Source organism: Ahaetulla prasina, chromosome 6 (assembly GCF_028640845.1).
Source record: "Ahaetulla prasina isolate Xishuangbanna chromosome 6, ASM2864084v1, whole genome shotgun sequence".
NCBI classification, from domain to species: Eukaryota; Metazoa; Chordata; class Lepidosauria; order Squamata; family Colubridae; genus Ahaetulla; species Ahaetulla prasina.
Window position 1 is genome coordinate 101,313,872 of NC_080544.1, and position 12,852 is coordinate 101,326,723.

General features: G+C 43.4%; 1 protein-coding gene across 1 annotated transcript in view; it reads right to left on the minus strand.

Annotated features, from left to right (window-relative positions):
• Positions 1-6,000, minus strand: part of PEX5L (peroxisomal biogenesis factor 5 like) — a 212,524-nt gene extending 206,524 nt beyond the window's left edge. The window contains exon 1 of the mRNA XM_058187507.1: positions 5,764-6,000. Coding sequence (XP_058043490.1) covers positions 5,764-5,784 — 21 coding nt within the window. The 5' untranslated portion in view covers positions 5,785-6,000. The remainder of the gene's footprint in view (positions 1-5,763) is intronic.
• Between the last annotated feature and the right edge of the window lie 6,852 nt (positions 6,001-12,852).

Sequence of the window (12,852 nt, forward strand, 5' to 3'; positions counted from 1 at the left end):
GTTTTAAGCCTTATGGAAGGGGCCAGTCATCTCTTGGCCCTACTCCCAAGTCATCCTCTTTGCTCTTGCCTTCTGGCAGCTCTTCTCATACGTGCATTAGGAACAGGCTCCTCCTGTTCCTCTGCCTCACTGCTATCAGTCTCTGGAGGCTCTGGAGTCCGCACCTTACTCCCCAATGGCCCTGGCCCCACCTCTACCTCATCGCTGTCTGGCTCCATTGCCAGCTCCACAGGCTGCTGGCGGACCACAACACACACCTGGTGTGAGAGGGTACTTGTAACCTACTGATATTCCTTCTCGTCCTGACCAGCCAATAACCTTCCAAATTTAATTACAGTAGTTCTTTAGCTGTAATTTTATGGCTTTTGTTAACTAGCTTTAACAGCGGGGTGTCAAACGCAAGGCCTGCGGGCTGTATCTGGCCCACAGAGTGCTTAGATCTGGCCTGGAGGGCCACCCTGGAAACAGCAAAGGACCGGCCTGTGAGAAGAAGAGCTCAGGAGGGCTGCAGGAAGATGTCGCAGCTAAAAACGGAGCCCGGGAGGGCTGCACGCAGCCCTTCCGGGGCTCTGTTTTCGCTGGCAGAGGGCTGCAGGATTTTGTTGTGACCCAGGTAGTAGTAGACGCAACCAATTCAAAAACAAACAGACTTTATTAGAAAAGCTGTGAATTAACTCATTCTCAGCATCGTCCAAACAAAATCAAAACAAATTCTTCATAACACAATCCTTCAGTCTTATCACCAACCTTGGTCTAATTAGGCAAACTGCCAAAGGCTTTTCTTGGCAAAAGTTCAAAAGCAGAATCACCAACGAGAAACAAATGCAGCAAGACAAGGAGCAATTCTATCAACGTTGTTTTCCAACAAAGAGCCCAACCACCGTTGCTGGTCTTTTAAGCCTTATCATCTCTTGGCCCTACTCCTGAGTCGTCCTCTTTGCTTGAGCTGCTCTTGCTTTCTGGCAGCTCTTCTCATGCATGCACTAGGAACAGGCTCCTCCTGTTCCTCTGCCTCACTACTGTCAGCTTCTGGAGGCTCCAGAGTCCGCACATCACTCCCAGATGGCCCTGGCTCCACCTCTGCCTCCGATGCAGAGCCCTCATCTGGGCCTTCCCCAGACTTCAGGACTGGCCCACGCTCTTCCTCAGCCTCATCACTGTCCGACTCCGCTGCCAGCTCTGCAGGCTGCTGGCGGACCACAACAGATGTTGAGCTGGCTATGCTCACCCTGGCAACCGCTACCTATGCCATGCCCACCCCGGCCCCCTGAGGTCACACACAACCCTGATGTGGCCCTCAATGAAATAGAGTTTGACACCTCTGATTTAACATCTACAATTTTTATTTGACTTCCTATTGCATTGCACTGGGCTTTTAATGTTGATTCAAATTGTTTTTTTTTTCCCATAAGGCATAATCCTGCCAAAACTCCATTATATTCTTATTGAAACCCAAGAAAATTAGTTTCACGCATTCACTGAAGCTCAATAGAAGCTAGGTTTTTTTCCATGGGCTGGATCATGAGTTTATTGTTTTATAATTGCTGCATGTGTCATTCTTTTCGGTACTTGTTACAGCAAAATGGAAGTGAAATAAACACATCTTCTAGCATGATCCCCAGGTGAATGCAGTAGTTTGTTTTCCAGTTCTAGGACACCTGGCTCCCTTCTTCAGTATCCAGACAAGTAATTTTGCCCCACAAGTATTTCCAGGGAAGAGTTATTTTTGTTCTGAAAAGCCCAAGAGGGCCCTCTGAGAGCCTTTGGCTTAATCCTGAGCTTTCGATTGCACCTGCTTTCATATAATAATGCTGAGATTTCAAATGACACATTTCCTACTTTCAGCATGCTTCAGACACATCCATTCTTCCAGTACAGGGTTGCACAGAAGTAAAGGTATTATTTTGCCTTATCTACACAAAGCGCCGACTGAAGAAGTCCCACCTACATCTTTCTGAACTCAGTAGGACAGGCCTAAGTATTTTCCTCTCCCACTGACTGATCGGTTGATAAAGACGGAGTTATCTAAAAATAAAAATGAAATGAAAAATGAAACAACAGGTATTTTGGACCAAGCCATATCCTCTCTTTATCAGTCTCTTTTTTCTCTCTCTTCCTCCGATTCATCTCCCTTCCTTACAGTAGATTATTCAAGATAGGAAAAGTTGATCAGAAAACTCCTTCCTTCCTTCCTTCTTTCCTTCCTCCCTCCCTCCCTCCCTCCCCTTCCCTTCCACCCTTCCCTTCCTTCCCCTCTCCTCCACTCCCCTTCCTTCATTTCAGCCCGCCCTTTCTTCTCAGCATTTGTGTTTTCCTTGCCTCAAGGACAACATTTTAAAACACAATAAGTTCAATTGTTTAAATCTCTGCCATCATTAAAAACTAGAGGAAGATAAAACCATTAGGTGAAAATGAACTTCAGTCCACACTAAACTGCAATCCACATTAAGAATTCCTTGTCATTGCTTGTCAGGCCCCAAGAACCAAGAATGATACCTGGCATTAGTTAAGAGTGGTTTACTGTACTTCACCTATAGACAAAATCTTGCCAGACTAAAGCAACTATTTGCATAACTACAGCTATACTCTGAGAATTGCTAGAAAGGAACCATTCTAACCAGTGGTAGGTTGCTACCAGTTTGTCTCAGCTTGGGTGAACAGATAGCAGTGACGACAGGAGGCTCCACTTCTGCACGAGTGTGGGCATGCGCAAGCGTGTGAGTGAACCGGTAGCAAACTAAATTGAAACCCACTACTGATTCTAACCCTCTTCCTGCTAACTGAACTTTCCAAACTAAGCTACCTCTTTACTTTCTGGAAAGCAGCCCCTCCCTCCTGGGAATCCAGACGACATTCCACCACATGCAAGTTTAGCAAGAGGAAAGGAAAGGAAAGCAAGGGTGGGAACGTAAAGGGAACCATCACATTTCTCTAAGGAGGGTGTGACAAAACGTGGATCTCTCCACAGAAAAAGAGGGAGTGTAAAGTAGTCCTCATCACTTAGAATCACTTGTTTAGCAACCATTCAACGTTACAACAGCACTGAAAAAAGTGACTTACAACTGGTTCTAGCGCTTATGACAGTTGTGGCATCCCACAGTCAAATGATCAAAATCCTGGCGCTTGGCAACCAGCATGTTATTTATGACAGATGCAGTCTCCTGTGATCATTATTTGCAAATTTCTCATCCAGCTTCCGACAAGCAAAGTCAAGGAGGGAAGCCGAATTCGCTTAACAACCTCGTGATTCACTTAACCATTGCACTGATTTGCTTAACTGCACATTCATGGCCAAACATTTTGTAAAATCAGATGCAGCTCACTTAACAACTTGCTTAGCAATAGAAATTCTGGTTCCGATTGTGGTTGCAAGTTGAGGACTACCTGTATAAATAGTTTATTTATTTATTTATTTATTATATGCTGATTCAGTTCTACAGAGGAATTATTGAGTCTGTCATTTGCACCTCTATAACTGTCTGGTTCGGTTCTGCAACCCAACAAGAAAAACACAGACTTCAGAGGATAATTAGAACTGCAGAAAAAATAATTGCTACCAACCTGCCTTCCATTGAGGACCTGTATACTGCACGAATCAAGAAGAGGGCTGTGAAAATATTTACAGACCCCTCGCATCCTGGACATAAACTGTTTCAACTCCTACCCTCAAAACGACGCTATACACTGCACACCAGAACAACTAGACACAAGAACAGTTTTTTCCCGAAGGCCATCACTCTGCTAAACAAATAATTCCATCAACACTGTCAAACTATTTACTGAATCTGCACTACTATTAATCTTCCCATAGTTCCCATCACCAATCTCTTTCCAGTTATGACTGTATGACTATAACTTGTTGCTGGCAATCCTTATGATTTATATTGATATATTGACCATCAATTGTGTTGTAAATGTTGTACCTTGATGAACGTATCTTTTCTTTCTTTTATGTACACTGAGAGCATATGCACCAAGACAAATTCCTTGTGTGTCCAATCACACTTGGCCAATAAAATTCTATTCTATCAATCCAGACACCCATAATTCATGGCGGCGGCTGCAGACCCAGAGCAAATGATACTGATAGCCCTGAAGATCCAACTGTGTTTTGTTGGGGGTGTTACTTAGAACCCTGACAGATACCTTATGATGGCAATAAAAGGAATCACAACACTTTGTTTACTGAGTGGCGCTCTTCAACTGAGGAAATAATCTCAATTTTAAATTAAATCCATTAAACAAATGGATGCCTGCTTGTACTCTCTCACACACACATGCGCAGAAAGCTAATGGCATTAAACATTTCCATAACTTCTTGAGCTTCCAAAGCAGCAAAATTCTTTCCTTCTACTAGCACAACTTTTAAATATGACCAGAATCTAATTTCTTGCCATCCATCCTCTGCTGGTCCTCACAGACCCATCACACAGACTTAGTTTTATTTTATTTTTTCCTCCCAGATGTTGCTGAAATTCATCAAACAGAATGCTTTGCTGCAGGAGGTGCAGTAGTTTAATTAAAAAAAAACACAGGGAAATGATATTTATAGGCAAGTGAAATTGCTAGGTGAGCTCTGGTATGTTATTCAGAGTGAAATTTCCAAATAGGGAAATGGGGCTGGTTTAAAAATGGTGTCTTGGAAAAGCTCAGTCCCAGATAATAATTAATTTCCTATTTTGGTGTGGTTAGGGTGCGGTTTAGAGCAGGGGTGAAATCTACTTACCTTCCTTACCGGTTCAGAAGTACACACGCCGCGCCATCACATGCGCGCGCAGACCTTCTGCACATGCGCAGAAGGTAAAAAACACATTACTTCCTGGTTAAAACCAGGAAGTAATGACACCCGGGCATCGCTACCGGATCACCGAGCCACCGGCCACAATCGCTACCGGATTGCACGATCCGGTCTGAACCGGGAGCATTTCACCCCTGGTTTTAGAGAAGTTAAAGGACCATAGTTGCATTAGAAAACAAAGGATCTATCTAGCAACTAGAGTGGGATTCAGCACTACCCAAATCGTGTACAAGACATGCATCCAACTACAGTCTTGCTTTTTTTTTTTTGCTGGTTCCTTTTGTGGGGAAAAACATCGATTTATTCTGTGGTAGAGGCAAGCTGCCATTCCTTTCTACAACATGGCTCGCCTCTTTCCAGAATTCTAGCTAACTGTGACTCAGCATCTTATTTTGTACCAACAAGATTATGTAGCATCTTTTAACCCTAAAATTATATTTCAGTGCCACGGCCACTGAATAGAACTTCCTGACTTGTTTCTGGAACCCAACATGATTCAGCTAAGCAGTAATGATCCTTCACCTTCCCTGCTGTAAAATAGGAACTAGGCCTCTGAAACAGGCTAGCCTAGAGAATTAAAAAAAAAAAAAGGAAATCTGAGCCAGTTACTGTCGGCCCAGATTGATCGGTCTTCTTCCAGGAACTGCATTGTTTCCCTTACAGGCAGAAACTTTCTACGCTGGTCTTTTAACCCCTCTAATCCAGAGGGAAGGTTTTTTACCCTGTGCATCATGCATGAACCTCTCTTCTTCAGAAAATTAAGCTACGACTCTGCCAATCCACGTGAAGCAGGAACTTCAAAAATTGGAGAAACTCTCCTTCAATCCCTCTTCGCATCTGGGCATCTTAGCGATCAGCCCTTAAGTGCCTCTGAAGAATCCTTAAGACTCAGCCCTCTCATTTCTGTTTATTACCTTCCCAAAATACTGTCTCTAGCTGCTTGCCAACGGAGGCCCATCCCTTACCTTGTAATACTTGGGAAGCATGCTAGTTCCTCAGATCATAGGTGGAATTTGGCAACGTGGTCCTAAAGCGATCGTCCGGGAAAACCGATAAAACCCCAATTAAAAGCGAAAAGCGTAAGGCTCTCATTCTGCTTGCTCCTGCAAGGCTCTAGGGCAGTCGATTAAGTTTGCGGACTCTCTCTCTCTCTCTGCTCTGCTGTTCTATGTATATCTCTAAAAGACTTGAGTAAGGATGCTACAAATGGCCAAATGTACAAATGCGGTGCCTATGGGTGGAGTACTGCACTGAAAACAGGAAGCTTTCACTAGAACCTGATTCCTGTCAGGGCTACAAATTCAATCTTTATACGGCATCAGAACAAATTCCACATGAAAAATTAAGGGAACTCTAGCCGGCAGCTGTACTCTCTGTGCTTTCCTGACCTCACTGCATTGTTGTTGTTTTTTTGGTGGTTTTTTTTTTTCCTTACTACCTTTGGGTTCCTGATGGCTTTGAGCCAATTCCATATTCCTGGACTCAGGGTATAACCGGATCCTGACCTCATTGCAAAATATCTTAACTTGGGCTCTATTTAGACATCATCTCCTCCAGCATAGGAGACTGTACTCTCTCTGCAATAAAGTTAAAGGTAAAGGTAAAGGTTCCCCTCGCACATACGTGCTAGTCGTTGCTGACTCTAGGGGGCGGTGCTCATCTCCCTTACAAAGTCGAAGAGCCAGTGCTGTCCGAAGACGTCTCCGTGGTCATGTGGCCGGCATGACTAAACGCCAAAGGCACACGGAATGCTGTTACCTTCCCACCAAAGGTGGCCCCTATTTTTTCTACTTGCATTTTTACATGCTTTCGAAACTGCTAGGTTGGCAGAAGCTGGGACAAGTAATGGGGGCTCACCCCGTTACACGGCAGCACTAGGGATTTGAACCGCTGAGCTGCCGACCTTTCGATCGACAAGCTCAACGTCCTAGCCCCTGAGCCACCGCGTCTCTGTGACAATAAAGTTAGGTAGCCGCAATACGCTAAGCAAAATTGCTTTTTAGGTTGGGAAACCTGTCACCCGTTTATCTTGTAACTGCAGGTAATTCATCATATCCTCCTTCAAGTGTATCCTCTTGGTTATAAGATGCCCTAAAGAGACTCAGGGAGGCAGAGCCAGATCAAAAGAAGGAATGGAGAGGGGTCTTTAGAAGAATGTTTTCCCATCAGGGCAATTTCTATGGTTATTGCTGAGAAATCTTTATTTTATTTTATTTATTTTATTTGTTACAACATTATATATAAGCATAAGCATGAAATAACTATACGATATATAAGCATATATATAATCGTAAGTATGTAATAACTATATGAAATTGACATTGTATTTATTTATTATATTTATATTTATAAATTATTATATTTATATTTATATTTTTTATTTATTTATTTATTTATTTATTTATTTATACGAAATTGACATTGTATTTATAATGACATTGTAAGTATGTAATAACTATATGAAATTGACATTGGGACAGGAACGGTAGGCACATTGGTGCTCTTATGCGCGCCCCTTACAGACCTCTTAGGAATGGGGTGAGGTCAATAGTAGACAGTTTTTGGTTAAAGCTTTTGGGATTTTGGGAAGAGACCACAGAGTCAGGTAGTGCATTCCAGGCATTAACAATCTTGGTGGTGAAGTCTACACATCTGGGACTTGTCTTGATTGGGAAACATCAATTATACTCCAAGCAACTGCTTAGAAGGGATTCAATTCTCTGGTGAGCAGAACAGCCTTCAGCACAAACATCACTTAGATCAGGGGTCTCCAACCTTGGCAACTTTAAGACTTGTGGACTTCAACTCCCAGAGCTCCTCAGCCAGCAAAGCTGGCTGAGGAACTCTGGGAATTGAAGTCCACAAGTCTTAAAATTGCCAAGGTTGGAGACCCCTGACTTAGATGATGAAGCTCTCCCTTCTATCATATGATTATGCCTTTTGCCAGCAGCCCTTCCTTCTACTGATGGTCCTTTTTTTCCCCCCATACACAACCCAGTTTGTAGTCGAGCCATTGGAAAAGTCCTTCGGGAGAAGGGCGGTATACAAATTAAAATATTCATTCATTCATTCACATAAGGTGAGGAAAATCCAGGAGCATTTCTATACCTGAATTAGGGAAACAGACTTCCCCTCCCACTCCATTGTTTTGAAAGGAAATCTCAAAATCTGATTCTATATTGCACCACTTAGGGACACTATTTGATACAAATTTCTGCATTCTTTTGTAAAGATGGTTGCAGGCCACTGTTATCTACCAGACTTCCCCAACCTGGAATCTATTGCATATACTGGAGATCAATTACCAATATTAATAGAAGGGAATATCTGTAGCTCAGGGTTGAACTGTGGGATCCTTGGTGCCGTCTGAGCTTGGGAGTCCCTAAGGTACTTTTATTTCAAAATACAACTGAAGAGGAGGAAGAAGAGAAAGGGAGGAGGAGGAGGAGGAGAAAAGAAAGAAGGAGAAAAGAAAGAAGAATAAGGAGGAGGAGGAGGAGGAGGAGGAGGAGAACAAGGAGGAGGAAGAGGAAGAAAGGAGAAGGAAGAAGAAGAAGAAAGGAAGAACAAAAAGAACAAAGAAAGAACAAAAAAGAAGGAGGAGGAGGAGGAACAAAAAGAAAGAAGAAAGAACCAAAAGGAAGAAGAAGAAAAAAAAGAACAAGAAGGAGGAGGAAGAGGAAGGGAGAAGGTAGAAGAAAAAAGGAAGAACAAAAAGAAAGAAGAAAGAAGAAGAAAAAGGAGGAGGAGGAGGAGGAGGAGGAGGAGGAGGAGGAGGAGGAGGAGGAGAAGAAGAAGAAGAAGAAGAAGAAGAAGAAGAAGAAGAAGAAGAAGAAGAAGAAGAAGAAGAAGAAGAAGAAGAAGAAGAAGAAGAAAGGAGAAAGGAAAAAAGAGATGGAGAAGGAGAAGAAGATTATTTTTAGCTTCCTGGATGAGAAGCAAAATGTTTTCAAGAGGAAAAAACCCCAAAGCCCAGTTGCCTTTTGGAAAAGCTCCTCTGGGACAATTACAATCTGGATGATTGAGAATCTCCATAGACCTCTGAGGTCAGTGCTACTAGTGACAAGCCTAGCACTGTTGATGTTACCTAGTTTGGTAAAGAAACGTCTGCAAGGAAAAAATCAAGCTCAGCAATCAATCAGGACGTGTAATTACCAGTATGTCCAGCTGGAATGTTGTTTGATGTCTTTGAAACTAAGTCAGTGGGGTGGAGAGGGGGGAGAAGGCTGTATGTGCATTACTGACCTGGCTGAAATGTCAGATTTAGCAGCAAACTGTTGGCAAGGCCACCTGACATCTGTTTGGGCAGCAGGAGAACCGGGCAAACCAAATTCCATGTTCTGCCTTTCTCCCATGCTGAGCTTGGCAATAAAACTGATAATTTGGCTCCCTGACTCAGCTGCATCACAACTGGGAATCAAATTACAGAAACCTGATTCATATACCTGCCATGAACAGGCTGAACAAAAAGCTTTCGGCTTATTATTAGAAAGACAGACTCTCCTCCCTTTTCATCCCTTACTGCAATAACATGCCAGAATTTTAAAAAAATAAAGAACCCTAAAGAATAAGTCTCCCTAATTCCAATTCAGATGGTTTACCATTTATCCGGGAGACAGTGGAGGGCAGGGAGACCTGACCTGCTGTGCTCCATGGCAGAGGACTTCAAGCTTGGCCACTTTAAGCCTGGACGACTTTAACCCCCAGAATTCCCCAGCCAGCAAAGCTGGCTGGGGGATTCTGGGAGTTGAAGTCTCCAGGCTTAAAGTGCCCAAGGTTGGAGACCCCCTGCTCCATGGGCTTGTGAAGATAAACAGATTAACAGAGTTGAAAGGGACCTTATAGGTCATCTAATCCAACCCCCTGCCTACACCCTACACCCTTTCTGACAAATGGCCCAATCTTTGGACAAATGGTCCAATCTTTTCTTGGACGTCTCAAGTGATGAAGCTCCCACAACTTAAGCTTGTTTGTTCTCACTGTCACAAAGTTCCTCCTTATTTCCACGTTGAATCTCTCCTTGTTCAGTTTCCATCCATTATTCCTTGTCCGGCCTTCAGGTGCTTTGGAAAAATAGCTTGAGTCCCTTCTCTCTGTGGCAGCCCCTTGATTGAACAACAACAACAACAACAAAATGCTGAACTGATTGGGCCACTACCAGTGGCTGAAAGGGTCATCTTGACCACAGCCTACAGCACCCCCGGCCAGAAACTTAATTTGAGCCTCTGGTGGCTCAGCAGACTAAGTCTGTCTGTTATTAATACAGCTGCTTGCAATTACTGAAAATTCAAGTCCCACCAGGCCCAAGGTTGACTCGGCCTTCCATCCTTTATAAGGTAGGTAAAATGAGGACCCAGATTGTTGGGGGCAATAAAAGTTGACCTTGTATATAATATACAAATGGATGAAGACTATTGCTTAACATGGTGTAAGCCGCCCTGAGTCTTTGGAGAAGGGCGGGATATAAATTCAAATTTTAAAAAAATCAATAGTAATAGAAGTAGTAGTTCTTGAGTTACGACTTTGAGGTTATTACAGTCATAAAATGGATTAGTCAAACGACCAGCTCAATTTTGTGACATTTTTGTGTGGTGTTCATTCAATGAATCACTGCACTCATTAAGCGAATGCCGCGATCATTAGATAAACCGATGGTTTGCCAAGGGTGCAATTTATACCAAAAACTAGAAGTAAAATATGGCCACGTGACCGAGGGATGATGCAAATGGCTGTAAATGCAGCCCAGTGTTTGAGTAGTTGAACGGCAATCAGTGACCATGGCGGGTGGGGAGAGGAAGGGACTGACCATCAGAACTTTGAATCTGGGTGATAAATACCCCCTGGTAGGTCCTTCAGAACTTCAACAGAACATCGCTATGGTCTCTTGTGGTCCACCAGCAGCCTGCGGAGCTGGCAGCAGAGTCGGATAGTGATGAGGCTGAGGAAGAACATGGGCCAGTCCTGGAGGCCGGGGAAAGTCTGGACGAGGGCTCTGCGTCAGAGGCAGAGATGGGGCCAGGGCCATTTGGGAGTGATATGCAGACTCCGGAGCCTTCAGAGGCTGACAGTAGTGAGGCAGAGGCACAGGAGGAGCCTGTTCCTAATGCACACATGAGAAGAGTTGTCAGAAGGCAAGAGCAGCTAAAGCAAAGAGGACGACTCGGGAGTAGGGCCAAGAGATGATTGGCCCCACTCATAAGGCTTAAAAGACCAGCAACGGCATTTGGGCTCTTTTCCGGAAAACAACATTGATAGACTTGCTTCTTGTCTTGCTGCATTTATTTCTTGTCAGTGTCTTCTGCTTTTGAACTTTTGCCAAGAAAAGCTTTTGGCAGTTTGCCTAATTAGACCAAGGTTGGTGATAAGATTGAAGAAGAACAGAGGGATAGAATCAAGATCACGTGAAGTGTTAGTGCCACTTTATAATGCCTTGGTAAGGCCACACTTGGGATATTGCATCCAGTTTTGGTCGCCACGATGTAAAAAAGATGTTGAGACTCTAGAAAGAGTGCAGAGAAGAGCAACAAAGATGATTAGGGGACTGGAGGCTAAAACATATGAAGAACGGTTGCAGGAACTGGGTATGTCTAGTTTAATAAAAAGAAGGACTAGGGGAGACATGATAGCTGTGTTCCAATATCTCAGGGGTTGCCACAAAGAAGAGGGAGTCGGGCTGTTCTCCAAAGCACCTGAGGGTAGAACAAGAAGCAATGGGTGGAAACTGATCAAAGAAAGAAGCAACTTAGAACTAAGGAGAAATTTCCTGACAGTTAGAACAATTAATAAGTGGAACGACTTGCCTGCAGAAGTTGTGAATGCTCCAACACTGGAAATTTTTAAGAAAATGTTGGATAACCATCTGACTGAGATGGTGTAGGGTTTCCTGCCTGGGCAGGGGGTTGGACTAGAAGGCCTCCAAGGTCCCTTCCAACTCTGTTGTTATATAATTGTGTTATGAAGAATTTGTTTTGATTTAGTTTGGACTACGCTGAGAATGAGTTAATTCTCAGCTGTTCTAATAAAGTCTGTTTGTTTTTGAACTGATTGCGTTTACTACTACCTACTGGGGCCTGGGTCACAACATGGTCATAAGTTGAGGCCTACCTGTAAACCAGTCCAAAGTTACCATATGAGTCACACAATCTCACAGAAGGTCAGTTTCAAGTTATCCCTTTAAAAAGAGAACAAAATTACAGCAATGTAGAGAATGGATCAGAACTGGACAGGGCAACAAGAGTCTGTTATATTTCCCCTGTGAAAACACTGAACACAGCTTCTTTTGTGTGCAGTGGGTTGATTGGTTGCTCCCCTAAACTCCACTGAATACGTTACCTAGCCTGGTGACGAAACATTTGGAAACCAACCCACAAGCTCCGAGAACGAACATTCATGCTTATTAATTTACAATGTCTATAATGTCTATAATTTATTTTTTAATTATTTATTTAATTATTATTATACTAAATAAATAATATAATAAATAAATTATTATTTAATTATTATAATTATAATGTCTATAATTTACAATGTCTACAGGGACACGGTGGCTCGGGGGCTAGGACGTTGAGCTTGTCGATCGAAAGGTCGGCAGCTCAGAGGTTCGAATCTCTAGTGCTGCCGTGTAACGGGGTGAGCTCCCGTTACTTGTCCCAGCTTCTGCCAACCTAGCAGTTTCAAAAGCATGTAAAAATGCAAGTAGAAAAAATAGGGACCACCTTTGGTGGGAAGGTAACAGTGTTCCGTGTGCCTTTGGCATTGAGTCATGCCGGCCACATGACCACGGAGACGTCTTCGGACAGCGCTGGCTCTTCGGCTTTGAAACGGAGATGAGCACCGCCCCCTAGAGTCGGCAACGACTAGCACGTATGTGCGAGGGGAACCTTTACCTTTACCTTATAATGTCTACAATGCTACAATGTCCTTCCTTCAGCTTCAACCACAACAATACATGAGCACATAATAGATACAAACTGAAAGTGAACCGTTGCAAACTCAATTGCAGAAAATATGAGTTCAGTAACAGAGTGGTCAATGCCTGGAATGCACTACCCGAC